Source organism: Lepus europaeus, chromosome 16, assembly GCF_033115175.1.
Source record: "Lepus europaeus isolate LE1 chromosome 16, mLepTim1.pri, whole genome shotgun sequence".
NCBI classification, from domain to species: Eukaryota; Metazoa; Chordata; class Mammalia; order Lagomorpha; family Leporidae; genus Lepus; species Lepus europaeus.
Window position 1 is genome coordinate 34,651,887 of NC_084842.1, and position 12,913 is coordinate 34,664,799.

General features: G+C 39.4%; 1 protein-coding gene across 1 annotated transcript in view; it reads left to right on the forward strand.

Annotated features, from left to right (window-relative positions):
* Positions 1-787: 787 nt before the first annotated feature.
* GPM6A (glycoprotein M6A) overlaps positions 788-12,913 on the forward strand; it is a 351,286-nt gene continuing 339,160 nt past the window's right edge. The window contains exon 1 of the mRNA XM_062212935.1: positions 788-877. Coding sequence (XP_062068919.1) covers positions 874-877 — 4 coding nt within the window. The 5' untranslated portion in view covers positions 788-873. The remainder of the gene's footprint in view (positions 878-12,913) is intronic.

Consider the following 12,913-nt stretch of genomic DNA (forward strand, 5'->3'; position numbering starts at 1 on the left):
TTTTTTTTTTTTTAAACTCCCACTTGTTTACAATATAGATTTCAATAGTTTAGGTTGTGCTGTGCATGCAAAAGAAACAAGACACTTTGGGGACTGACTGACTGAAATAACTTCTCCAGGATGAATGCTGGAAGAACTAGGTCAGTAACCCATAGACTTATGTAATTTTTTTTTTTTTTAGCTTGAAGGGACCTTAGAGATCACTTTCCCCAGATATTTCATTTTCCAAATTAGGAAACTGAGTCTTAGTGTGTCTGTGTTAGAGCCAGAATCACAACCCAGCTCTCTAGAGCTGTTTATTTTCAAGTGATTTCTGCATATTATGGTGTGTATGTGCATGCACGTGTGCGTGTGTGTATTTTAGGAATTTACAATGTTTCCAGAACACAAACATATTTAACAGAAGGAAAAAGAAATAATGACGTAAAAAGAGAATTTTCCCTTCCTCTTGTCTTTATGAACAACCTTATTAAGAAAAATTGATATACCCTAGAGAACATTTTAGCCAATATAAAAGTATAGCAAATTTGTGTTGCTGAATAATCTTTTCGGGTTCATACCAACTCGGATAGCGAGTCACTCATGGGGTGCTCACTGTGTGTATACGGAACGTGCACATAACGAACTTGGGAGGAAAACACTTACATGAGGCTCTCCTGGGCGACTGTGGACCAGAGGCTGCAGGTGGAAAGGGGAGGGGTCTGCGCGCCCGCCGAGTTTCCAGGCGCCGGGTGAGCTGACTCCACTGGGAGGGGCGAGGCTGTCACTCTCCAGGGCCCGAGGAGCCCGAGCGCAGCTTGGAGAACTTGGCCCTGCGCAGCGCCTGGTCCCTTGCACTCCTCTGGGGACCGCTGAGAAGTAGGACCTCGAGCCATGGGTGAGTGCGCGGACGGTCGCGGACAAATGGCCCACAAGGCTGGGCCTGGGGAGTGAGCGTCCAAGTCCCAGGACGTCGCCTCAGGGGGCATCCTCTGGACTTTTCCTGAGGTGGTAAGGGTGGGGTGGCCGCTGGAGGCGAGAAAGGGCTCAGCGCGTTTACAGTGGGCGAGGAGTGGGCTGCGCCCGGGCGCACGCCACAGAAGCCCGGAGATCCGCTGTACGGTGCTGGGACGCGGTGCTTGAGGGGGAAAGACAGACCGGGAGGCCCGGAGTTAGGAACACAGGAGACGGCTGCAGGGAGGTTGCAGTCCCCGCGTGTCCGCACGTTTTAACGTGTCTCCAGAGCAGCAAGCGGGCGCGGGCTCCCACAGATGGAAACTTGGCAAAAACTTCCAATTCGTACAGGTTTGAGTAGAGGAAGGAGCCGGGGCAGGGCGAGGCTGAGGACATTTTCTCGTCCCTGTACAAGCTGAGTGCCTATCTGCAAGAAATGGGCAACAGCTGAAGTTGGGGCCGAAGGCTGATTCTTCCTAATGGAAACCCCGGGGCCTTGGGGTGGTTAACCGAGTGTGCAGAGTGCCTGAGGTCTCTGGACCGTAGAGTCCCGCCACAGCTCCAGCTTCCAGAGTCCACTCTTCTGGAGTCTGGCGGCTGCAGCTTGGATGAACCCCAGAGATGCGGCGGAGTGAGGCGGCGGCGGCGTGCGGGGGTACCGGTGGGGCGCGGCGGACCCCGACCCGGCACGCGGGAGCGGGGCCGGTGAGGAAAGCTGGGAAAACCGGGAAGCGGGAGCGGTGGCACCGCCCTCCCCCACCCGGGACGCGGTTTGGTTCGCTCAGCGCAGCCGCGCGGCGCCGGCGCGCGCTGCGTCTCCGGGTTGCTGATTAGCGATCCCCCGGGCTGGCGGGGGTCGGCATTCAAACCCCGGGGCGCGCACTCCTTCCGGTCCAAGGCCGGAGCGCGCCCCTCCCCCGTCTCTCCCTTGTGCTTTGTTGTGAGCGCTTTCTTCTCCCCTGGCTTGAAGGAAGCCTTTGGGGCTGACGTGCTAGTGCTGAGATTCCTAAATTCCCACAGGCTCGAGGGTTACGGGATGCTTTGACTACTAATCGGTGGAGTTTATAGACAGTGGCCAAATGGGAAGAAAGGGAAAAAGAGAAAGCTGGGGACATTTTTGCCTATGAATGTTAGCTCTGATCAAGACAGTCTCTTCTTGCTTGACCCTGGAAGAGCTGAGAAAGACCCATTTTTAGGGACTTTGAATAAAACAGTGTTGGAAAGGAGCTCCCGAATGGACAGTCTTTAAATCTTTTCCGAAACTGAGGGAGTGTTTTCCAGTTGAAAAAAGAAGCGTACACTTTCCCAAGTGTGGCAGAGCGTTATTTTTCTTAATTTAAAAAAAAAAATAGGGTTGTACTTGAATATATAAGCTGTTGGAATAACACATGGAGGAAAAACTCATAAATATAAAGCCGAAATAATTGACTTGATGAAATCTATTCATTGACCGGGTTAAAGACATCGAGATATTATGTGGATCCCACATAATAAAATGTCTAGAAAGAGTGACATAATTTACACTACAACTTTCAGCTTGAGTGGACTGGCTGTCAAAGGGTAAGGCACTCACTTCAAAGTTAATCATTTCTCTAACTTCTATTTCCATACTGTAATGAAAATAACTGGTCCTTGATTTTACCCCTTTGCCCCTGGATAAATTGCTTATCATCTCAAATTATTGGCAGGTGTTACAGGAGGAGGGGCGGAGTTATCAGCTGAGTTGTTCAGGTTAATCTGTAACTGGTTCTATATTCTTAAAAACTCTTTCCTATCTGTAACCCGACATGTCTAAAACTTGTCGCTTCTTCTACCAGGAATGGATTGTATTTTTTTCCCATTGTAATTGAGGTGATTGAAACCTCTCGTAGTTAATTGTCAGGTAGCTAGGAGGAGAGTGTGGATGGAGGAAATAAGTGAGAAACCAGAGGTCAGGAAACTCTAGGAGAAAAAATTGATGAATGAGGACTCAGGACAGAGATTCAGAAACTATAGTTCAGAAAGAAGTTAGGAGGAGCCAATGAGTGGATGGAGGGCAAGTGAGGGGGGAAAAAAATGGAAATATGCTCAGAAATTAGAAAACATTTGGTCATTTAAGGTCATATTTCTCTTTTCCTTTTAATTTACTGGTGAAAAGCAGAACTTCATTACTAAGAACTTCTTTTATTTAGTGGTAGTAGGGATAGTAGGCGGTTCAGTGTTAGATTCCAAATTGCTAGGATAAGAGGCAAAAACAGTGTTGAGGAATGCTGAACTCTGCCAGCAATCTGAAATCCATCTTTTTCCTAGTATCATGACAACTGACATTTATCATCTGAGGAAAGGAAAATGGTGCTATAGGGGTAAATGTTACAGTTGAATCTTGTATATTTCAGAAGAAGAAATCTGTATTCTAGTGTTGTGAAAGACTGAGAGTAATACAGTTGATTAATCATATGTTCTGAATAATTTATAATCATCTTATTGACAATGCAAAGACTAATTCTCAAAAATAGTCATTTGCCAAGTAGGCAAATTGGGACTTTTGGTGTCTCTTCTTGCTTTTGTTTACTTCTCTCTTCTCAGTCGTGCCCTTGACTTGCATAGATATGCAGACGGTTTTACCTTTGCTCCTAAACTGCTCTCCAGAAAGGACATAACAAAATATTTCAAACTAAAAAAAAAATACAAGGCTAACCCTTAGCTGAGAGTGTTTACATTTTAGCTTCAAGGTTAACTTTAACCTGTAAGCTCTCTAATTGTGGAATTTCAAGCTTCAGTGGAAAGATAGGCCAGGAATGTTTTTAATTTCTTCCCTAAACACATCACTTACCACTCTACTTGACCTTATGTATTATAATTATTTATTCAGAGACCATTTATCTTTGCTCTGTTTAAGTTTCATAAGCCATGTGAAATTGATCTGGATTTGGAGATAATGTGAAGGATTTGGGCAGGGTAAGAGGTGTTCTAGATAAGTCTTGGTGACTAGTAAAACATGGAACTGGGTTGGTTGGATGCTGTTATGTTTTGGAAAGCTTTCAAAAGCAACTAGAGAAATTTGTAAATTACACAATAGAAAGAGTCAAGGAAGTTTTGAACAGGGGAGAATTATAATCAAATTAATGTTTAAGGAAGATAAGTTGAACAATGTTGTTTAAGAAAAAGAATAGATTGGAAAAGATAGACGTAGTTGTCACAGTAATTCTGGAATGGTACATGTCGAGGCCAGTGTGGCAATAGTGGAAATAGAGAAGTAAATATGGGTAAAAGCCATGGCTTTTGAAAAATTTATAAAATTATACAGTTGAGCAAGAAGAAAAAGAATAAATAAATGAAAGATAATCTTTAGAGATTCCAAAATTTGAAGACTGGAAGTAAGGGATCTTTTGATGGAAGTAAGGGATCTTTTACAGTGTAACCAGCTGGTTTATTTTCTGGGTGTTTTGCACTACAGATAAATTTCATTTTGTCACATAAATTACAAGGTGATGCCTAGATATCTAAACACAATGTTTAGTAGGTTGGAAGTATATAATGAGAATTTAATCAGAGCACAAGAACAACAAAGAGGGAAAAAAAAATAGATTTGAGGGTTACCAACCAGTAGTGAGAGGTTAACCCATTTAATGAATTACTACTTGGAAGTGAAAGTCTTGGGAGCACTGACTGACAGAGAGGGAAAGGATATCCCTGTTCAAGGAGGAGAAACACTATCTACTTCCTGTCTGCTGGAATACTCTACAATTAGAATAGCGGGAAGTGACATCCTAAACATGTAGAATTAGATCTGAGAGTCTATACATTTTGGAAAGAAGGAAAAATCATATGGAAACATTTTTTTCTTATTGAATTTCAGTAAGTAAACATTGAGTTGGTTTAGATTGTATAAATCTGCCAATGTAGATAAGGAATAATGAGATATAGTATTGTTTTGAGCTCCTCCCCCCTTTTATTTTTGGTCAGAAAAATTATGACACCCTAGAGGCAGTTGCAGACAAGTTATAAAGAGCCAAGGTTTGAAGCAGATGATAATTCCTTATGCCTTTGGGTGTGTCCTGTAAATCTTTGGTATCTTATTTCCTCTTTTATTTGACGATAGGGCTGGGCAAGATTCTATAAATTTATGTAGCTCAGGTCTTGATTCAGTAACAATGAAAGGAAAACACATGTAAAGAAGATAAGATTGAGCTATTTCCATTAAGCAAATCAAAGATATTTTATGATGCTAGCCTACTAGGTAATATTTTAAAGGATCATTGGATTCTAGTATGTTGTTTTCTTCAGAAAATTAGAAAGCTCTTGATAGTAGTCTGAACCTCAGCAGAGAGGTTCTGGGTATCTATTACTACATAACATTTATTCCCCAAAGTAGTAGATTGAAGCAATTTGTTATTCTTTCTCATGGTTCTGTGATCTAGTTGTCTCCTGAATAATTCTCATTTGAGTTCCCATGTCATCTTGGTCTCATGTCGGCTGTTGATTCAGCCACCTGAACACTTGATTGGACTAGTTGATAATTCATGCATATATCTGGCAGTTGATACTGACTGTTAGCTGCGAGTTTATTTGTGGTTGTCTGCAAGTGGCCAGGGTTTTCTCAGAATGATGACTAGCATAAGAGGCAGTATTCCAAGAATGTGTGTTCTGAGATGCCTAATCAGAACCTGAATTGATTCTTTCTGTTTTTTTTTTTTTTTTATCATTTATTTGAGAGGTAGAGTTATAGTCAGGGAGGGGGAGAGACAGAGAGAAAGGTCTTCTATCTGCTGGTTCACTCCCTAAATTGCTGCAATAGCTGGAGCTGGGCCAATCCAAACCCAGGAGCCAAGAGCTTCTGATCTCTCACATGGGTACAGGGACCCAAGCATTTGAGCCATCTTCCACTGCTTTCCTAGGCCATAGCAGAAAGCTAGATCCGAAAAGGAGCAGCTAGGACACAAACTGGTGTCCATATGGGATGCTGATGCCACAGGAGGAGGCTTAGCCCACTGTGGCACAGTGCCATCCCCTGAAAGGATTCTTATGATTCAGTATCAGAGCAGTCCCAGGTTATCACTTCTGCTGCATTTGATTGCCCAAAAAGTCATCAAGAGCAGTAAGATACAAAGGAAGGAGATTGGGACTGTCCTGTGCATGTGAAGAGCATCGTGCACATCCACAGAAAGAAGGACTTGAAGGTAATCAGCATTTTGACCTCATTCCTCAAAATGATGTCTAATAAGTGTGCTTCACACTGGGTTTATTTATTTATTTATTTTTGACAGGCAGAGTGGATAGTGAGAGAGAAAGAGACAGAGAGAAAGGTCTTCCTTTTTGCTGTTGGTTCACCCTCCAATGGCCGCTGCGGCCGGCGCATCTAGCTGATCCGAAGCCAGGAGCCAGGTGCTTCTCCTGGTCTCCCATGCGGGTGCAGGGCCCAAGGACTTGGGCCATCCTCCACTGCCTTCCAGGGCCATAGCAGAGAGCTGGCCTGGAAGAGGGGCAACCGGGATAGAATCTGGCGCCCACATTGGGTTTATTTTTATTTACTTTTTTATAAAATTCCCAAAGTGTATTGGCCTGTGTTTTTTTTTTTTTTTTAAGATTTATTTATTTCTTAGAAAGAGTTACACATAGAGAGAAGAGGCAGAGAGAGAGAGAGAGAGAGAGAGAGAGAGGTCTTCCATCTGCTGGTTTACTCCCCAATCAGCTGCAATGGCCAGAGCTGTGCCGATCCAAAGGCAGGAGCCAGGAGCTTCTTCCAGGTCTCCTATGCGGGTGCAGGGGCCCAAGGATTTGGGCCATCCTCTACTGCTTTCCCAGCCCATAGCAGAGAGCTGGATCGGAAGTGGAGCATCCAGTTCTCGAACTAGTGCCCATCTGGGATGCTGGCGCTTCAGGCCAGGGCGTTAACCCACTGCGCAACAGCACCAGCCTTTCACATTGGGTTTAGAACTCAAAATGCAATATAAGTTCTTTGAAGCACATATGATAAGGGACTGAATTTTAATTAGAAATACATAGAAATTTAGTGTCATACTAAACTTTCACAACAAAATTTAGCATGTGGAAATTCATGCCTAAGTGAAAATTGTTGATAGGATACCTGGACAAATGTTAGTCAAAATGGTTTCAAATAAAATCAGCTAATCATTTATTTTCATTTAAAAATAGAGTTTCTAATGCAATTGTAAATCGCTGTCCATTTTATTTAGAATTGAGTTTGTGTTGTATTTTGGAATGTAGGTCAATCAGCATAAATATTTTATTCAAAACCTTCTTGTCACAATAAACCAAATATTTTGTAAGAACTGTTTAGGAGCTTGCTTTATTTTTCAAGAAAGTATTAATTTTATAAAATACATGAATTTGAATTGGTACAGTGTCACTAAATTTGAGAACTATACTTATTTTTTGGAAGAGATGTATTTAAATTTAATAACTAAGATTCAACTTAAATTTCTTCATGTGAATCTCATTTCATTATTTTTAATTGCAAAAAATTTAAGAATTATCAATATGACTGCAAAAAAATAGGTCTTTCTCCAAAACAATTGAAAACAAAGAAAAATTTGGGTGAAGTAGATGGGTTTAAGCTGAAGAACAGAATTAGTTTTAACCTAGAAACGGAAACCTTTTAAAAAGCTCCATTTGTTACTATGTTTCATGGGCATACTATTTTTAAGTATTCGACAAAAGGTAAGATAAATTCATGTACTCAATTCTTGCTACGTATGATATAGCAAGCAAAGAAAACCACAGTACGAAGTGAAAGTTGGATCTATACAAACAGTTTAACTGGAATAATGTGTGCAGATTCCATAAGGCAGATGACATATAGCTAGCATGAACTCTAGTTTTTTACGATATTCACTCACCACTAATTCTTAGATATATGTTAGTTCTAAGCTACATAATGGCAAAATAAATATCTCTTGCTATTTCTATAAACCTCATTATTCTAGAACCTTGAGAACATATTAAATAACTTATTCCTGGGTCCTGACTCCCAAGACTCAAATCAGAAGGCTTGGGATGAGTATTGGGCTTGCAGTTTTGATGTATAGTATAACTGATTTTGATCCTGGAGGTCCAGGCATGTTTTGAGAAATAGCTACTCCTGGATGCTTCTCTGTCTCATCATGCTAAGATAGCTGCCTAGCTATGATGGGCACATTTATTTTTGCCTGTATTTTTACCTCTAATGCATTATTTTAAATTTCTATTTCCATCCTAATTCAAAATGTGTTACAAGAGCATCTTTGGGGATATCTGTTTCATTTCTGTTTCATTGCATTGCTGTATTTATTAAGACTCTATAGTCACTGTTTCTTCCTCATCAAATCACCTTATGAGGGTGATGTTCTACAGCGTCTACCAAGTTCCTTCCCTGAAAAATACTAATTATTTCCAGTCTCCTGATTCAATTTGTTATTTCTGCCTATGTAACTCTCATCTCTGCACTTCTGTTATGGTTGTCAGCTTTCTCCACCTAGCTGTCCTTGTAGTCCAACAACTTCAATATGTTCGTGGTATTTGTCTTTCCCATATCTAATGAATTCTCTCTACCTTCCCTCCCCATACTCTCCCTCTGTAATATCAGTCTATAGCAAAATTAAGAATAGTAGAAAAGAGAAACCCAAACAATAAATGCTCAGTAAATTATTAAAGTTTTACATATTGAGAGGAGAATATGGTACAGTCATGAATATAATCCACAGATGCTTGGAGTGAGTTAGTAGACATTGTATTGAATGAAAGTCCATCTTTCTTTCTTGTGTGCTTACCATATTTTTTCTCTACATTTATCCATGTCCTTCCCACATTATAGTTATTTGAATATTTATTTTCTTCATTATTTGAGTAGTTTTCCCAGACTGTGAAGACAATAACTTCGAGACATTTGGCAAAGGAATGAATAATTACCATTACCTATTACTGTTAAAGTATCTAATATTGCCTACCTTGCTGGCTTAAAAAGTCACAGAAATACGAAAATTGAGTCTTTTTTATAGTATAATATATTTAATGTTAGTAACTGCAGAAGACAGGAAAGATAAAACTGTGGAGTGGGTGCATATGTTCATAAAGATATGGTTGCAAGAGGTACTCACACTGCACTAAAAGCCCATATGAAATGAGAAACATTAAGGCAATTAGGACCTAAAAGAATCAACTGAAAATGATAATGATATGAGATAGAGATGGTGTAATTCAAGAACTCAGAGATGGAAAGAGTTTTAAGAAATGTGATCCAAAATGTGTAGTGGAACAGAAGGAAAAGAGAGCAATAAAATTTATTTACTTTAAATGTTTTTTTTTTTTTCTCATTGGAGTAAGTCTACAGAAATTATGCCACTGTTAATAAAAGGGTGAAGATACATGCCTTTTCTCAGAGAGCTGATATCAAGAGCTGGGAAAAGAAAGAAAGAAAAAAAAAGAAGAGAAGAAAGAAAGGGAAGGGAGAGATGACAGTAATTTTATTGGATCAAGGTCAAGTGAAGACTTGTCAGAGGGAAGAATTGCAAGTATTCTCTCATGTTTTAAGAAAAGAGGAGAATATCTAGGGAAGAGACATAGCTGAAATACCATGGGATAATAGAATCCTTCATTAATTAACTACAGAATGATCTAATAATATAAACATTTCTTACTATTTAAATGTGCTTTTTAAAATTTTATTTATTCGAATTTTTGCAGAGTTACAGCACAGAGAAGGAAAGATAGATAGATAGACAGAGAGAGAGAGAGAGAGAGAGAGAGAGAGAGAGATCTATCCACTGGTTCACTCCCCAGATGGTTGCAATGGCCAGGACTGGGCCAGGCTGAAACCAGGAGTCGGGAACTTCCTTTGAGTCTCCCATGTGGATACAGAAGCCCAAGCACTTGGGTCATCCTCTGCTGCCCTCCCAGGCACATTAACAGGGAGTTGGATCAGAATTGGAGCAGCCAGGACTCAAACTGGGACCCGCATGGATTGCCAGTGCTGCAGACAGTGGCTTAACTCACTGTGCCTCAACACCAGTCCCTTAAGTGTGTTTTTAAAAATCAGAAGTATTTTATCTATAAAAATGTTTGTGAATTTTTTAAAATGAAAAAATATGCTTTTTATGTAGTAATGTGAAGTGTCCTTTGACTACTGTGTTTATTTTCCACGTTTTATTTACAAAGGATATTTGCACTTTTAATGGTAGAAATATATAGATAAACATAAAATCTATATTCAGACTGTTAAATGAACCAACAGATATGAAGCATAGTATGCCATTGTCACTAAACTGGAAGTCAGGAGATAAACTTCCATATCCAGATAGCTTTCATAGTTGTTATTGATCTGTGTTACTGTTTTCTTCAGGTGTAAATGAAGGATTTAGATTAAATGGACCAAAAGATTCCAGTCAGCTTTAAATACTCAGTAATTAATCATTCAGCCAACCAACCAACCAACCAATCAATGAATCAAATCGATCCTGCATCTTCATGAGATTATGAAGAGGATGCTTCACAATAATGGTTCTGAAAACCTCACACAGATCAATTAATAATTTCTGTTAATGATTTCTCTGTGGTTTCAACCCCAACTTTCTAATTCAGAAGACTCTTAAGGATGGGTCTGGCGTGATGTAGTGAGTAAAGCTGCTGCCTGCATCACCAGCATCCCATGTGGGCACTGGTTTGAGTCCTGGCTGACCCATTCCCAATCCAGCTCCCTGCTAATGACCTGGGAGATTTAGTGGAGGATGGCACAGTGCTTGGGCCCCTGCCACCCATATGGGAGACCTGGAAGAAGCTCCTGGCTCCTGGCTTTAGGCTGTTGTGGCCATCTGGGGAGTGAACCAGTGGATGAAAGATCTCTCTCTCTGTCTCTCCCTCTTTCTCTTTCTGTAACTCCAACTCTCCAACTTTCAAATAAATAAGTGAATGTTAGAAAAAAAGTTTTCATCAGAAGAATTTGGAAGTTTTCTTTCGTCATGTCCTTAGTTTTTTTTTTTTTTCCTCATGAAGTGCTGCTAAAATAAAAACAAAACAGCAAGTAGACAATACTTGAAGGAATTTTCTAAAGCTTCATCAGGCTACTGACACTTTGCTGACATAATTGTAAGTTGTCTTTATTTTATTAATTTATTGGTAACTTGTGAGGAAATGAATTGGTATATTTTAACATGACAGTTTGTATTTCTTATACTAGTAGCATTCTGAACTTTTGTAGTATATTGCTATTTATGTGTTTATGTGTGGTGAGCTATTCTTGTCCTTCATTTTGATTTATTTTTGGTCATGTGAGTACAAGACAATATCTTGTAAAGCTGTTAAATACAAAAATAATTATTTCACAAGTCCTAGAAATCGTTTGACCACTGGTAATGCTTCTCTTAGTAAGATTAACATCATGGTTAAGTTCTATTATGTAAGGTTCAGACAGACAAATGTATTATTTTAAAAAAGAAATATTGAGGCCAGCCTTGTGGCATAGAGTGTAAAGCCGTTGCCTGTGACCCTGGCATCCTATATGGGTACTGGTTTGAGTCCCTGCCGTTCCACTTCTGATCCAGCTTCCTACTAATGGCCAAGGGAAAAATAGCAGAGGATAGTCCAAGTGCATGGGCTTCTGCCAACCATGTGTGGGACCTGGAAGAAACTCCTAGCTCCCGGCTTCAGCCTGCCCCAATCTGGCCATTGTGGTCATCTGGGGAGTGAAACAGCAGATGAAATATCTCTCTTTCTGTGTCTCTCCCTCTGTAACTCTGACTTTCAAATAAATAAAGGTTTATAAAAAAATAAATATCAAAGCATAGAGAAGTGTATGATAACTGATAAAATACCACTGATGATATAATATTAAAGAAAAACACAAATATTTTTAAAGTGCTGAAATGGAATCATAAATTTAAAAAAATCTCTGAGAGCACAGATATTTTTATATTAAGATAAACCAATCATCTCCAGTTTTGATGTAAAGGAAAGATAAAGATCACTGGATGTTCATGGATTTTTCTGCATTTCTTTTTCAATTTTTCAACTAAATAGTGCAAAAAGGTTTTTAAAAATCACAAAAAGGTATTATATACCATGCATGTGACAACGTCATCCATTATTGTCACTGTTTGACACATACTTTCCATTCTAATGAAAGATGATGATGCAATTTTAATGGTTAATTATGTATAAGAAAGCAAATTCAGAATGGCAAGTCTCTAGAGAGGAAAAGCGATAGTAAATGTAAGTGCACAATTTATAAGTGATTGGTTTTTTAGGTGTAAATGATGTGGTGATCATTAGAAAAAAATCAGTATTATTAATTCATTTCATAGTAGGTACCTTAATAAACATACCTTTAAGTTACGAGACAAATACATTCTAGTCTAAATAAGCTGATAGAGTGATAAATAAGCTCTAAAGAAGGTAAAACATTTCAAAAATAGCCATTACAATTCACATATTTCATTCCATCATCCTCAAAAATCATGATTATAGTGATTTTTTTTTCTTTTTACATAGAACCACCAACACTTCCATGGCAAAAGAGTGTTTCTCCCAGAAAAAGCAGGCTTAAAGTCAGAATGAATAAGTATTAAATACTGACCACTTGCCCATCTGGATCTACATATAATTATGTTGTAGAGGATGCAGAATAAGTATAAATTCAAATTCAAAGGAATTTACCTTTATTGGAGATTCAAAACTCTCACAAAGAAAACTGAGACTTTGTTAAGATTAAACATATGAGTAGGTATTTAGATTGAATATAGTTTTTACAGCCACTGGTCAGGAATTGAAGATATTAGTGGAAGCTACAATCATTAGGGTAAATTAATTGAAGAGTGCGTTGAAGGGAAGGTGATGCTTTGTGACTTTGTCATGGAGGAGCAGTAATGGTGTGGGAATAGCTCAAGAAGAATGGGAAATAAGGAGGTGCATTGGGTATGCTCTGGAACCTGTCTTTATCTATTCCCCTTCTGCTCTCTTATATGAAAGTTACTGTTTTTTCTACTTTCTGTGACCTCTTGAATGGGATATG